General features: G+C 57.2%; 1 protein-coding gene and 1 long non-coding RNA gene across 8 annotated transcripts in view; one reads left to right on the top strand and one right to left on the bottom strand.

The window, feature by feature from the left end:
• The window catches only part of BCAR1 (BCAR1 scaffold protein, Cas family member), a 36430-nt gene that overhangs the window by 2500 nt on the left and 18265 nt on the right, over positions 1 to 15665 (bottom strand). For 5 of the 7 annotated variants that reach the window (XM_038538304.1, XM_038538306.1, XM_038538305.1 and 2 more), the window contains exons 2-6: positions 10267 to 10878; positions 4305 to 4466; positions 4020 to 4136; positions 2143 to 3240; positions 1159 to 1248 (exon numbers count right to left, since the gene is read on the bottom strand). In XM_038538304.1, coding sequence (XP_038394232.1) covers positions 1159 to 1248; positions 2143 to 3240; positions 4020 to 4136; positions 4305 to 4466; positions 10267 to 10878 — 2079 coding nt within the window. Of the gene's footprint in view, positions 1 to 1158; positions 1249 to 2142; positions 3241 to 4019; positions 4137 to 4304; positions 4467 to 10266; positions 10879 to 12711; positions 12793 to 15665 lie in introns of those variants that run through there. The other 2 variants (XM_038538307.1, XM_038538309.1) reach the window with 2 other exon arrangements.
• Positions 10884 to 13447, top strand: LOC111096033. The gene is made up of 3 exons (XR_005360095.1): positions 10884 to 12407; positions 12534 to 12675; positions 12957 to 13447. It is a non-coding gene; the product is annotated as an uncharacterized LOC111096033 (long non-coding RNA).

Here is a 15665-nt window from a genome sequence, read left to right as displayed (position 1 = left end):
GAAATCCACGTTGTTCTACAGTCAACTGAATGTTCAGTATTTTATAACCAACTTCTAGCCCTTACCAACAGGTCATACTGTCAGCCAGTAGATATAAATGCAGGGGGTGGGGAGAATTTCCACTCCTGGCAGCCCCTGCCTCAGGAGTCATCCCTCTGATCTCATGTTCTCTTCCCCAGAGCTGGTTCTGACCAGGCGACTGAGTGGCTGTGACCAGCTGTGCACAGGCTCCGGGACAGATACTCACTCAATTCTCACACTGACCCTGGGATGAACACAACTATGACTCTTACCTTACACAGCTGGGCAAGCTGTGGCTTTGTGGGTTCAGGTGTGAGCCACGGGTTCTCACTTATGCCATCCTTCCCCACGCCCAGGGGGAGGGTGGGGTGCAGGAAAACGTGATGGGTCATATTTCTGTGCTTATTTTGTGCTAGTCTGTAATTTAACTTTTTATCATCTTCATAATCAGAATAAAACTATCTTTTTTAAAAAAATATATGTATTTACTTGAGCAAGAAAGAGAGAGAGAGAGAGAGAGCACAAGCAGTGGGAAGTGGTAGAGGGAGAAGCTGAGTCTTCTGTGAGCAGGGAACCTGCCATGGGGCTTGACCACAGGACCTGGGATCATGATCTGAACCAAAGGCAGATGCTTAACTGAGCCACCCAGGTGCCCCTAAAACTACCTTATTTCTTAAAAGGAAAAAAAAAATCCCTTTCTCATTCTCAAATGATCTAAAGTATAAAGAAAATTCTACATCTGCAGATAAACACAGCAGTACCATTATAAGAAGGGAAACTGGGTTCAATGTGAACATTCAACAGTAAGAGATGTTATGTGGCCTTTAACAACAGCTTATGAGGAATGATTAATGCTATGGAAAAACCTTGAGATGAAAGCAGACGTAAATATTCACAAAGTATCATCTCAAACACAGGAGAGAGGCCGCCCTGGAGGCCTGAGCAGAGCTACAAACCAGCCCCTGCGTACTGCGCCGGGTCTTTTCATGCCTTTCTATATGTGTTCCCCCAAAACTCACGTATAAATCCACCCAACACATAGATTGCCGTGCGGCTGAGCAGGGAGGGGTGGCAGGGCCCCTGCAGACAAGCCGCCCGAGCCCAGGGACGCCACGCCGGTGAACCAGGCACCCTTACCTGCTGGAGCTCCAGCTGGCCCTTCCCCTGCCGCATGATGTTGCCTTTCTCCAGCAGCTCCTTCTGGGTCTTCTCAAACTCTTCCTTCCCCTGGAGGCAAGGCACAAGGACCCTGCTGAGCTAGAAGCCCCCTAGGCCTGGTGGAGCTTGGGGCCTCAGAGGTGGCCACCAGGCGGCACTGCAGGCCACGCCCAGGCTCTGGCTGGCGGGCACCAGGCCCACAGTAGGGACGGCTTGGGAGGGGGAGGGGGAGGGGGAGGAGGCAGTGGTGGCTGCAGCTCCTCTCCAGCTCTTCTCTGGGCCCCTTTCACCAAAGGACAGCCCAGGAAGGGGCTGGGCATACTCCATGTAGCCAGACCATTCTCCCTGCCCCAGCTCCTACACCAGAAATCACATTCCAACCCTTCCCCTTGGCATTACAGGGCCTGTTCACCCATTTCTGACCACTTGGCACCTGTTAATCCTCGGCACCTGCTGATCCTCAACCTGGAATGGTTCTTCTTGGGGCACTGAGTTGGCACCCAGGTCTCATCTCTACTCTCACCTTTCCATCTCCTTGCTTTATTTATTTCCCCTCACCTGGAACTATCTTTGTCTTTGCTTATACTTAAAAATCTATCTCCCCAAACAGAACACAGCCACTTTTGCCCTGGAGAAGCGCAGCCCCTGCAGGTGCTCAGGAGCCATCCTTGGCTGGCACTGCAGGGCCCTGATAACATGGCCATGTTGGTCCAAAGGCCTGAGGTCGATCGAGGAACGGGTTTGAGCGGGTGGGGGGGGGTGCATCTGGACTGGAAGGTCAGAGAGTGGCACGGGGACTCACTGAGGCCTACTGGGGCCCAAATTCTCTTTTGGCCACAAGAACCCTCAGTGTGGAGGCGATCAAGGTTCCTATGACAGGGATAGCAGAATTAGAGAGCTGAGAAGGCCAGAAGGCTGCCCTAGAGTATTCCCTGGGGGAGACAGGGCAAGGTAGTCACTTACCTGCAGGTGGACATAGTCGTAATCCTCCATCCAGCCCCCCTCACTGTTCTCATACTGCCCGTCCGGGGAGTCCTGGGAGGTGAACTTAGGGGGTGAGGGCAGAGGCCGGGACTGGATGCTGCTGGCCTTGTCAATGGGATTGGGGTGCAGGGGACCACCTCCCTCAGGCCCTGGCCCAGGGGCCTTGGTCCGTCTGAAGAGCAGCGAGGCATTGCCATGCAAGAAGGAGGCCAGCTGCTTGGCATCCTCGGGCACAGCCCGTGAGCAGGCTACCAGGCGGTCCAGGTCTTCGGGAGTGGCCCCTGGGGCTCCCCGGCCACTGTCGAGGGCCTGACCATGGGCCACCAGTGTCTGGTACACATCCTCCATCTTCTGCAGTTGCCGGCTAAGCTTCGCATGCAGCGTGCGGTCAGAAGTGTGGGCAGCATTGCCTATGGCGCTGCGGGCAAACTCCAGCAGCTCGTGGACAGCCCCCTGGACAGCAGCCACAGCAGCCCGCAGGTCCTGCAGCAGTGGCTCCGGAGGCTCAGAGGTGCTACGCCAGCTCCCGCACCCGCTGACGCTGCCTGCCAGGTCCAGGAGGTGGGCTACGGTGGCACTCACGCCCTGCTGCAGCCGTGCCAGGGCCTCCACTGCCACCTCCAGCTCCAAGGGCTCACGGCCCGGCACCGCAGCCTCCAGGGAGGAGGCCGACTGGCTGCTGCGTGTGCTCCCTGTACTGGAGGCTGACAGGCGCTTGGCATCCGTCGGGGCCTCTCGTTCTGCTGGCGGTGGCACTGCGTACACATTGTCGTCAGCCACGCCACCATCAGCCGCCTCAGGAGGAAGAAGACGCTCACGGGGCACATCATAGAGGGTGCCGGGACCAGGCCGTCGCAAGCCAGGGGGCACATCATAGAGGTCAGGAGCAGGGGGAGGCACGTCATACACATCCTCAGCCGGCAGGGAGTCCGGAGGGGGTGCAGCAAGGACCAGCGGGTGGCGGGTCGGGTCAAAGGGCTTGGCCTTGGCAAAGGCAGGGGGTACGTCATAGGTCTCTTCACGCAACAGTGGGCCATCAGGCACGTCCTTGCTCACTGATGGAGGGACATCATACACCTGGGGGGCAGAGGAATGGTTAAGGCTGCCTGTCCACCCGCTCACCCAGGGCTTTGGGGTAGGACCCAGGCACACATACAGGCATGGCGCAGGTGCAGCATCCGTCAACAGTTCTTATCCACACAGGTTACTGCAAAGAGCCCAACTCTGGAGCTAGATCAGAGTTCAAGATCCTGGCTCCACTGCTTGCTAGCTGTGTGACTTAAGGCAGGTGACTTGACCTCTCTGTGCCTATCTGCTCGGCTGTAAGACAGGAGAACTCTCTCACAGGTTGGTTGTGAGGATGACACGAGTTCATTCACTGTGCAACTACAAACGCTTGGTGAGAGGACAGCTGTCATGCCGCCGCCACCGTCATCACCCCTTGCGTATTCTCTACTCTGTGGCAGGAACCTGGCTGATCTGTGTATTCTATTCAGGGTGACAACACCCTGGTTCACCCGGGACAGTCCTGGTTTGAGCCTGGTGCCCCCTCATAATGACTGGTCCCCTTTCACTCTTAGAAGTGTCCTGCTTTGAATGATCAATTCTGTGGTGGCCTCCTGGCTAATACCCTGTGTGATCCTCTCAAGAGCTTGCTACAGAAGGTCCACAGGCTGAGGCTCAGAGGACCACTCGGTTTCCACTTCTGTCACAGAGAGTAAGGGGCACAGCTGGTGCCTGCAGTCCAGTCTCTTGCTGCCACCAGGCCTGGAGACATGGGTCCCCGCCCCACAGCACACATTCAGTCAAACCTGAAGCCTGTGTAGACATCAGGCCCCAGCATCCCAAATGCTCACCGCGTGGTGGTTAGTCAACGGCAGGCCTTTCTCCACACTGGGGGGCACGTCATACACGTCCAGTGATGGATCCCGGCCATTAGGACCCTTGACGGCCATGGGGGGCGTGTCATATACCTGAGGCAGAAAAGGTGCAGTGATACAGGTGCCAGGGCCACCTGAGGGGACAGGAAGAGCAGAACCCCACAGTACCAACCCGAGGACCACCCTGCCCAGGGCAGAGAAAGCCCGGCTCCCTGAGCAGGGCCAGGCCAAAAACCCCCAGCTCTTAGATCCAATACCTACCTCTTGGCCATACTGGCTGGGAAGCAGCCCCCGAACAGGGGGCACGTCGTAGATGTCCTGTGGCCCTGGGGCTAGCAGGTGGCGTGGGATGTCGTACTCGTCCTGCTCTGGCTGGGAGGCCTCAAACACATATCCCTGCCCCACACGGGTGGGTACCACTACCTGGGGGCAGACAGCCAACTGTCACCAACCTGTCACCACCAGCCTGGACACCAACTTCCAGGACCCACCCTCAGATCCCCAGGGGAGAGGCTATACCCGCAGGAGGTAGGCGAGGCACACAAGGGGGGCTGTTTCCAAGAGTGGGCATAGAGTCCACGGAGAGGCAAGGGTATTCTCATCCCTTTGTATTCTTGCCCTTTCTTCGATGTGATACAGTGTCTGGGGTGCACTAGAACCCCCAGGGTTTGCTTACAGGCATCTGGTTCTGGCCAGGAAATGGCAGTAGTCTATACCTGGATGAGCTGGAGAGTCGCAGAGGAGGGTCCATGGGGACTGACAAAGAGGGTCATCCCTGACTGGGATGGCCCTGCCTGACAACACCTCCACACTGCACCCTCCTCAGAAAGGCTGCCCAGCAAGGGGCCTCCCCAACTGCAGGACCCAGCAGCCACCTCCTGGCTTTAGGACAGAGATGACAGTGCTAGGTTGTGCCCTCCTTAGGCTGGACCTAGACATGGCCTGCAGAAGGTCCCAACAGTTGGGGCCTGGGGCTTCCAGAAGGTGGTACCCTACCCTCCTCATCAACCAAGCATATCCTGGGGACACTCCTGAAGGCAGGGCCACCAAAGACTCTCCCAGACCTCAGGGCCAGATCCTAGGCTATTCTGGAAAGTTGAGTGTGGGTGTGAGGGAGTGGCCAAGACTAGAACCAAGACCCCCACGCTCCCCAGAACACCACACGCACATGGCAGCCAAGACCACCACTAACCCGAAAAGGATAAGGCCTTAGTTAGGGGACGCTGGCCCAAAGAAGGGCTCAGCACATTCCCCTCTCTCGTAGGCTTCCCAGGCCTGGCGTCCAGGACAGCAAGCTGCTGAAAGCCCTTCTCACCGGCCTGGCCTCTCCTTTCCCGGCAAGCACCCCGGCCCTGCAGGAGCCTGCAGCCCAGTGGGAGGGGCTGGCAGGGTCTAACCCAGCTCAAGGCACGCCTCCCCCACAAGGCTCCCGGCTCAGCACTCCGGGACAGAAAGGCTTTTTTGTTCTCTAGTCAAAAGGGACGTCTGGAACAGAGTTGACTCAGGCCCTCCCCACACACATCTCTGGGGGCAACAGGGCTCGATGCCCCCAGAACCTGGCATCTCGTGCCTGTACCTAGTCCCCTAGGCACTGCCAGCCAGCTCTGCACGCCTGTGTGTCCTGCGTGTCTGCAAGCACTAGGAGCAGCAGAGTACCCCAGCCCCTGGAGGCACCCGCACTTTCCTGCCCAGCCCCAGGCCTGGCACGGCTCTGCCGACACATCCTCTGCCCACCTCCCAGGCAGCACAGCAGACCTGGCCTCTCTGCTAGCTGCCGGGGCGAGCGCCTCCATGGGGTACTCCCGTCCCCCACCCCCAGAGTGTCTGCAAGTGGAGTTGGCGGCCCTCCTCAGACTCATCTCCCTCCTTGAGCCCCAGACTTGAGTCTCCTCCAGAGTTATTTTTAGACGCTAGAACCTGCCAACAACACGACAGGCGGGGCAGGCGGGGGCCGGCGGGACGTGGCAGGTCGGCAGGGCTTTGAGGCGAGACCCAAGGCGTCTCCGGGCCCTGTGGACTCCAAAGGGCAGGTGGAGACCCAGCCCCATGAACAGGGGTATGGACCTGCTCCCTCAGAGCCCCCACAGTGCCTCCCAAAGACAGAGAGAGTAGGGAGCAGAGGCAGAAGGCCTCTGGGGCCGGACCCCAGGCCCAGGCTGTCGGCAGCTTGCCACTCCTGCAGCTGAGCTGGTGACAGTAAGCAGCTGCGCTGGCCAGCAAATGTTCTCCGTTAGAAAAAAACTGTAAGGCAGCCACCAGTGGGGAAATGCTTGTTAGGGAAACCCACTCTCCAGAGAGCTGCTGAGCCCGCTAATCACAGGCTGGCCTGCTCTGCACCTGAGGCCCCATTAGCAGGCCCCAAGAGCCCTGGGGGTGGGTGACACAGCCAGTGCCCAGGGGGAGACAGAGAACCCCTGACCCAAGACCCACATGCCCCCTCACACACACGTCAACGGTGTAGAGAACACACAAAACCTCACAAAGACACACCAGAGACCCAGGCAGGACAGGGTCTGCAGAGAGCAGGGGTGAGAAGTCAAGCTGAAGGCCCAGAGAACCACCGGGAAAGGCCCCACCCCGGCCACATTCTGCTGGGCCCCCAGTCACCCTCCAGGCAGCTCAGCTACCGGCCTCCCCCTTCTGCAAAGTGGACATCTCCCCACGTGACCCAGGCCGGCTTCCACTCTAGCATGCCCACTCCCACCCAGGACCCTTGGCTCTTTCTCTGGAGCACTGATGGAGTGCTGTAGGATCAAGGAGGTGACCATCTAAGCTCTCACCCAGAGTGAGGGACGTCCCGGACACGGCTCCCCTTCCAAGCTCCCGGGCTCCCCAGGAGCAGGACTGAGTTCAACTGTGTCTGCCACAGCACAGCTGTGGGCCCTGACCCAGAGGCACTCCCCCAAGAGGAACCTCTCAAAAACACCTCCATCTGGGGGCCCACCTGCTTCTGCCATCGAAGCCCACAGCCACACCCCAGGCCAGAGATGCTAAAGCTGCGGTGTGACCCTGATCTCTTTCCCAGCCGTACAGGCCACTCTGCCCCAGGCTCCTGGCATTTGTTTTGTTTTAATTTTTATTTATTTATGATAGTCACACAGAGAGAGAGAGAGAGGCAGAGACACAGGCAGAGAGAGAAGCAGGCTCCATGCACCGGGAGCCCGACGTGGGATTCGATCCTGGGACTCCAGGATCGCGCCCTGGGCCAAAGGCAGGCGCTAAACCGCTGCGCCACCCAGGGATCCCGGCTCCTGGCATTTGACCTCATCACTCCCCTCTGGCTTCCTGGATCATAGGGCCCCCTCACCCCACCCACAGTTCTGGCAGGGTCCCTCCTCACACCACCTGATCTCTTGAACGAAGAGCCTCAGTTTCCCAGACTTCTGAGGGGGAGCCCAAGATTTATGAAAAGCACAACCTTGAAATGTGGGCAGAGAAGCACAGTTATCATCTGTTTGTAATCCACACCCATGTGATGAGAAACTGCCTGAAGCCTGCGCAAGGCAAGGGGGTGACACAGTAAAATCTGGGGTGGCCATCACAATCACCTTAGGGACCCAAGAAAATGCTTTTGACATCTGTGGGAGCTACAATCCCAAAATGCAAAAGTCTGCATACAAATTGGCGCAAGACAAATAAAGAACGTGCTATAGACAAAACATGCCAAAATTCCCAGTGATCACCTCTTGATTGGGGCATCTCCTCTCCAGGCTTCTTCACATGTTATGTGTTTTCTGCGACAAATAATCACTGCTCTCATGATCATAACCTAAAAGCAGATGCTACCAGAGGCTGCCCAGGCCAGGAGCAATGAGGCTTCTCGGAAGGGCAACCCAGCCCAGGACACAGGGTTCTCCTTCCAGGGCCGCCAGCCAGGCCAGAGCCCTCGGGGAAACAGGCTCTGAGCAGCCCTATCACTGGGCCCAGCTAGTTAAGCCCAGATGTCACCTGAGTGCCAGCCCATCCCCTGGGAGGGAAACAACCCACAGCCAAAATGTGGGCTCGGGTCCACCACCCAGCACCTGGGTCTCACTGCCACTTCCTGGCCCACAGGGCTTCCAGCACTTGGAAGGACAAGCTTGTCGGTTAAGATGCAGGGAGGGAAGCAGGAAGAGGAAAGGGCATGCCTCCCTGAGGGTATGCAAAGTGTGGATACTGTGTGTGTGTGTGTGTGTGTGTGTGTGTGTGTGTGAGAGAGAGAGAGAGAGAGAGAGAGACTCTGAGTACGAGTGTACAGGGAGATGGACTGTGGCCTCTCCCGAGGATCACCAGCCAAGCACTGTTCCCTGCCACCTCCTCACAGGACAGGTGTTTCCCTGGCAGGGCTCTGCTTCTCTCCTGAAAGCCACCTTAGGATTGGCCCATCTGGGCTATTCCAGTCCAGCATGGTGTGCTCCTGCCTGGCACGTCTCTGGCTAGGCAGCTGAAGGAGCAGGTAGGTAGTGACCCTGAAAGCCAGTGTCCAGGGAGCCTCACCCTCAGCCAGCTAGCCTGACCTCTGGCCAGGTGTGCCAGCTGCCAAGTGGCATCCTGCAGGCAGGGGCAGGGCAACACTCTTGACTGCTGATTACAGCCCAGCTGGAATGGGTAAGGCTCCCACCTCAGCCCTGACAGGTCCTGAGGACTTGGCCACTCTCTCCAGACACAGGCAGCTCTAGAATAGACACGGCACACACATAAGGCCCGGTCTGGGGCTCAGGGAGCCGACTGTCAAGAGTTCAGCAGCATCTTCTATGGGCCCACTACCGTGCCCAGCACCTGCCCTCTCCCACCAGGGCTTCTGGGGCTTGCTGCCTGCTGCAGTCTCCTCTCTACAGAGGGGTGAGCTGGCAGCTGGGCCTGGGCTGGCTTTGAGGGACCTCTCTGCTGGCACGGGCTGGGTTTCTCAAGGTCCTCCGAGGCGAGCTGCAATGGAGGAACGGCCATGGTGGAGACAAGGAGAACTGGGTATGGCAACTCTGTCTCTCAAAAGTATGTGGGATGTCTCTGCTTCTGGGCCTCCCAAAGTCTTCAAGGGACTTGGCCAAGGAAAGACAGAGGCCAAAGGTGAAAAAAGGTTGCTCCTGACCCAGCCCAGAGCGGCCCATGGAGCAGGGCCTTCAGTCTGCCTCCTCCCCACAGGCAGATGGACTTGGGGGTGGGGTGCCCAGGCAGGCCTATGCGGAGCTGAGGGTGCTGCCTTTGGGGCCGTGTCCCCCAGCCCAGCCTCTCCCGGCAACAGCCCACAAGGTGACCTGAGAGGCCCCACTCTGGCCATCCCACCTCTGCCCATGGTCCAGGCATTATCACAAACAGGTCACTCTGCTGGCCCACTGACATGGCCAGAAGAGAAGGGCTGGGTGCCCGTGGAGCCAGGAATGCCCGAAGATGTGCTCTGTGCCCATCCTAGGAGCCAACACACACCCAGAGGACTCATGGGAGCCCCTGGGCACAAGGTTGCTGACCTCTCAGGAGGCAACCATCCTGGCCCATGAAGTGCAAGCTCTGTGCTGAGGAGGACGGAGTAACAATCTGGACTGTTGTGTGGCCCCTGACGCTCACGGAGGTGCTTCATCAGCCCTATAGCACTCATATATAAACCATGACATACGGGAGAGAAAAGTCTCTAACGTGATCTACTCCTATGGATTTTCAGCCATTCTTGCCTAACCGCTATCCTGAGCTCCCCCCTTCCAGTACTGCCCCTAGTTACCTCCCCACTCCTGGGTGCCTCTTTCCACCCCCACCAGGCCCAGTATCCTGCACTCTGTGGGCAGAATGACTTCACCAGAACATGGATTGGCCAAGTCACTTCAACTCAAAACCCTCCACCCGCAGGCAGGTATCTGGTCTTCAGGAGCACCAGCGCCCCCTACTCTGGGGGGTTGGTCCCCAGCCTACTACTTAGGATTCATCAGCCAAGTCCTGCCTATCACCCCTTCCAGACTTCTGGGCTTCTGACAGATTGCATCTTTGCTGGGGACACCTTCCCATTGGGGTCCGTCTGCGGAAGACCACCTCAGGGTCCAAGGCCAGCTTGGATGTCTTCTCTGTGGGCTGCCTGTGCATCTTCAGTAGACAGACAACATATTTCCCAAACACTCACCTCCCATCTTGGCCCCAGACCAAACATGCAGCTGTGGCTGGAGCCCTGGAGACCCCAAGGGTGCTTGGCTGGACCCAGAAACCAGGGCCTGGGCAAAACCCACCAGGGGATTGCCCAGTCATGACAGGGCAGCCTTACCTTTGCTGGTGGCTTCGTCCCCTCCCAACTGCGTGCGTCCATAGATGGGGGCACCTGGTAGATGTCATGCCCTATTCCAGCAGAAGGCGGCACCTGGTAAATGTCCTGGGCAGGGCTGCCAGGCCCTGGGGGCACCTGGTAAAGGTCCGGGGCTGGGTTAGGAAAAGGGTGATGGGGCATCTGCTTCGAGAATGTAGATGTCTGCTTGGCTGGGGGAGACTGGAACTGCGAGCTGGGCCCAGGGGCTTGGTAGAGGCCTTGCTGAGTCTTGCTGGGGGTGGGTACCAGGTAGACACTATCTGGTTGGGGCTGGTATGTGGCAGGAAGCATGGGTGTGTACTGGGCACCTGGGGCGTGGAGGCCAGGCTGGGGCTGGGCCGAGGTGACAGGTGGGCCGGGTCCGGGTCCTGCTGGCTTCTTGTCATGCATGCCCACCAGGATCTTAAGGCGGTTCCCAGGCACAATGCCTTGGCGCCCATGCAGTGAGCAGAGCCACCAGCCATCCAGGCCCTGTGTGTCCCGCTCCAGCACTGTCATGATGTCACCCTTGCGGAAGGAGAGCTCATCCGGGGACTCAGCCACGTTGTCATAGAGGGCTTTGGCCAGCACATTCTGGGGAGAGAGGACACAGGTAGGCATGAGGATGTGTGCCAGGGGCTTGGCGGGCTGCCCAACTGCCACCCAAGGTAACTCTTCTTGGCACTAAGGAAAGGCTTGAGGAGATCCTGGAACCTCTGCCCCCTCTGCTGCTAGCAGAGAGGCCCAGCTGATCGTGGCAGTTTTCAAGTAAGCCTGGACAGTACCTCAAAAATCCTAAACTGTAGCCACCACCTACACTCCAGGGATGACACTCAACATACTCTTGGAAACCACTCTAAAGTCACGCTACAGCCCAGACCAACACTGGGGAGGACAGCAATAATGAAAATAATGACCAGCACATTCTGGGAAGAAAACAGGATGCACACCCTTGCTGCTCCAACTCCACAGTCCTGCTGCCCTGCCAACTGAGAGGAAAAAACGAGAGCGTAGGGAGGGGACACACAGGGACAAAGTGGTCATCATCTGCAGACCATATGATCATCTACGTAATAATTCCAACAAACCAGAACCAGTAACGGATGAGAAAGAAGTACAGAAAAGCCCACACAACAACAACAAGCTACTAGCTACCCAGGAATTAATCAAGCAAAGACAACAGGAGACCTCAGAGCAAAAAATGTGTACGTTCTGCCAGACGGCTCAAGGGAAAAACCTGAATAAAGGAGAAAATGTACCAAATTCACCATAGGATGACTAAGCACTATAAAAGGCCAATTTGCCCAAGCTTACTTAATAAGTTACAATTATAACAGAAATGCCAGCAGAATTTTTTTTTTAAAGGAATTTGACCAAAGAAAAAGAATCCTTCTAGAATAAATGGAGAAATAGAGGTCCATCTATAAGCAGGTCAGCCTGACACACTCTTTTCAGGCTGTGAGGATGTGCCAGGACCGTGGATGAGTGGGACCAGTGCCCAGGACAGGGCTCGCAGACGCCCCACACTACAGGAGCCCATCGGACGCCACAGGCGCTATCACACAGCAGCATGGGAGGCCAGGGCTGCTTCATGGATGGTGCTAGAAAACTCACTCACTGTAAGAAAAATCAATCCCCACAGTTGCCTCATGTCATAAACAAAGGACAATTAAAGACCCAGGTGTGAAAGATAAAACTCTAGCTCTAACAAAAGAAAATATTGGGGAGAATACCTTTGTGACCCCAAAGTGCAAAAAAGTTATAAAACACTACTCTAAAAACAAAGACCATAAAGCACACAACATAAGGTTAACAACAGTGACAAAGAGATTTCAACCTCACCAAAGCGGAATGGTTTCTACCGGATAGGAGAGAACACAAAGCTGACACGGTAACAGGTCACCAACGACAAGAGAGGGATGAATCCAGAATCTGGAGCATTCTACAAACCAGCAAGGCAAAGACAAGACATGGAGAAAACCTACAGAACATGAACAGCAAGTTCTCTGAAGGGGAAAAAGACTGGCCAAGGCCACTACGAAGCAGATTGGGCCCATATGCAATCAGGATCCCCGCGATCCTGCTCTCTTCTCTGGGGCTCCGCACCCCAAGCAGGCGCCCAGGTGGGCATCTGGTGAGGAAGGTCGGCCACGCCCCCCGAGTTAGAACAGCAAGCAGGCCATCTATTGCCCAGAACCCTTTCTGTAAACATCATAAATGTCTACAAAACAACTCTATGTATTTTCCAGACGTTGACCCAAGGACAGACGCTAGACACACGTCACCAGCATGGGTGCTTCTGGAAAAGGAACATACACGCACCAAAGGAATCAATGAGGAAAATACAGCAAAACGAGAAAGGGATCTCATTACAGACAGTGGATGGCCAAGGTAGAGCAGTACTCTTCCCCCAGCCCTACTTCTTACCCTGGCGCTCTCCTGGTAATTCTCTCAGTGCCTGCTTCTTGGATGGGGCTCTTTTACTCAGCAAATACTCCCAGAGCAGGGACAGGAGCTCCATGTGGCCCTGGCATGGAGAGGCCTTGCTAAGTGGCCTGCATGAGACCTGGGGAGGGCCTTGGGGGAGACAGTGGGACAGAGGCGGGAGGACCCCAGCACTGGTAGACACCAGGCTAGTAGGTCCAGAACCTCACTGGCCCCTGTGTTCCCAGGCCACGGAGTCTGCTATACTGCTCGGCGGGCGTGAGTGCAAGGATGAGGCTGGACCCAGAGATGTCCCAGAGGGTCCCAGAAGAGGGCAGGAGGGAAGGAGGCACTAGTTGGGAGGACGCCAGGGCTGCTCTGGCCTCCCAGGGTGGGGAAAAATGGGGATCAGCTGGAGAAGCAAGAGAGGCCAGGTCAGGGGAGAAGCCAGCCCAGGTGGGCAGCTACACATGGAAGACAGGTTCGCCCCAGCACCATGGTGAGCACCAGGGCGAAGGCCCTCAGAACTGCTGCTTCTGCAACACTGCCCACCTCATGACTATGATGCTTATACACGCACCGAAGCATTGACCATGCCTCAATAAGATGTCACATGAACTTAAACAAACTGAGGAGAGGGTAAGAATAGCGGTTGTGAATGGAGGATGCTTTCTCTTCCTGTTTTTCAGAATTTCTCAGTTTGTATTTAATGAGCACTTCTTGGCTTGGGGTTTGAAAAATATACATTCTGAAAAAGGACAGTGGACTACCTCCTTAGGCTCCAAGGCACAATGGGGCAGAGGAGGCTGAGGCAGGTCTAGAGGCCACAGCCCAAGGAGAAGCAGGCAGGGGCAGGGGCTGTCCCACTGTCCTGCAGCCCATGCCCCCCCCCCCCCCCCGCCCCTCCGGCGGGCCCCATCCCCAAGCTGCCTGCACGGAAAGCAAGTTTCCCAAATATGGTCTGCAGCCTGCCTCAGGGAATCACATCCCGTCAGGGGGCGGGACACCCAGCCCACCCTCCCCCTGTGACCCCACTGGGTCCCCCCAGCCCCTGCCCTGGTGACCACAGGAAGTGCCAGCAGAGTGAGTCACAGGAAAATCCCCCTCCAAGCCCAGTCAGAGGGGGCGGGGTGCAGACAGAGGGGACTGCCCCTCAGAGGCCCCTCACCTCTCAGGAGGACAGCCCAGGGAAGGCTGGCAGAGGGGCTGGGTGCTCAGGGAAGCTGGGAGGCTCTTGCAGAGGGCAAGGTCCAGTAGGGAACAGGGAAGGAGGGGGAGGGTCTGCCCACGCCCACGAGAGCCACTGGGGCCTCCTGCACCCAGGGTGGCCAGCCCCCACCCCCTTGGTGTGAGCTCACGGAGCAGTCAAGGCCAACAACGGCTGCAACTGTATAGTCTGGGCGGCTGGAGCCAGGCTGGGAAGCACCCCTTGGGCTGGGCACGTGGCACAGAGTGCCTGGCACCAGGAGCTGCTCTGTCTGCATCAGCTGGGGCCCCCGCCCACAGCTCCAGAAGCAGGCTCTCCACAGGCCCTGCTGGTGCAGAGCGCTCCAGCTGACGAGCACCCCAGCTTTGGGCCTCTAAGCCTCCCCAGCTGTTACTGAGACATGTTACTCCCTGATCCTTCTTCCTTCTTCCCAGTCGCTCAGCAGCAGCTAAAACCAGACCTGGGTCTGGCTCTCCCTCCACTGCTGGGTGACTCCGGGCAAGTCCCTTAGCCTCTTTGAATACCCAGATCCCCTGTGCTAAGACGACAGTCCTGCTTTCAGAGGATTGTTCTTTTGTTCAACAAAAGATGTGCATAGCTCCTGCTCTCTGCCAGGTGCTGGGCCAGGCTCCACTAGATGGTGCAGGCCTAGCTTGTCCATGTCTGCATGGGGTTTCCATTCCAGTGGAGCAAACACCGAACAATTTGTTAGGGCACAGGGGAAAACAGGCACCTATAATAATGTGGGACAGGACCACTGCATATAGGGTGGTCAGAGATGACCTCCCCGAGGAAGTAACACTTCAGATGACTCAGGAAGAATGAAAACCAGGCACAATGACACCAGCTAAGGAAGAGCACACAGCCAGAGGATGGACATGAGCCAAGGTACTGGAGGAGGAAGAGGCTGGAGGGAGACAGGGTTGTGGCCCCAGAGTGGCAGGCAGGCTGGAGACAATGCAGGAGAGCTCAGTAAATGTCACCAGATGGTGGCACCCCATGGCAGGTAAGCCCAGCCAGGGCAAAGCCTATAGCCCCTGAACATTTCTGCTGTAGACACGCTCCCTATGACCCAGTGTCTTGCTCCTGCATGGCAGAGGAGCCAGTCCCCAGAGCTTGGGCTAATCGGGTGCCTCCACCCACCCTGTAACAAGGCATAGCTGTGACATCCAAAGGGGCACACTGTCAGGGTGCCATCATGGTCTGGGCAGACGCTGCCAGACATCTGTGTCCAAGGGACCACAGAGAGTGCTGCCTGACTTACCCCCAAGTCTCTGGCCAACCTCATTCCTGCTTTGAAGAAACCTTCCACTGTGTCCCATTCCTCCAGAATACATTCAGGGGTCACTCCACCAGGTAGGTGACCATGCCCCTCCTTGGGCATGTATTCCCCATTGTCCCTAACTCAAAGTGACCAAAGCATCTTGTTACTGCCTACTTTGTGCCCTCTGACCCAGGTACCCATGGGGGAGTACCTGGGGGTATGGGGGGAGGGGCTGTGTTCTTCGGCATGGAACCCTTAGGCACCCATGCATGGCCCCCTTGCAGAAGATGGTATCCTAGCTTCCCTGGGAGCAGCCAGGAAGACCATCTGCGGCTCACTCACCCCAGAGGGAGGGGGAGAAGAGAACCCTCAGCCTGATGCCAACACTCCCCAGGCAGTGGCCTGCCAGCCAGGCCCACTCAGAACAACACCCTGGTTGTTGCAAATGGAGCCAACAGGGCTGCCCCACAGGCCCGGCCTGGCTCT

The sequence above is a fragment of the Canis lupus genome, chromosome 5 (genome assembly GCF_011100685.1).
Source record: "Canis lupus familiaris isolate Mischka breed German Shepherd chromosome 5, alternate assembly UU_Cfam_GSD_1.0, whole genome shotgun sequence".
Lineage (NCBI taxonomy): Eukaryota > Metazoa > Chordata > Mammalia > Carnivora > Canidae > Canis > Canis lupus.
The sequence above is the reverse complement of the archived record's forward strand: the minus strand, read 5'-3'. Positions and strand labels throughout refer to the sequence as shown.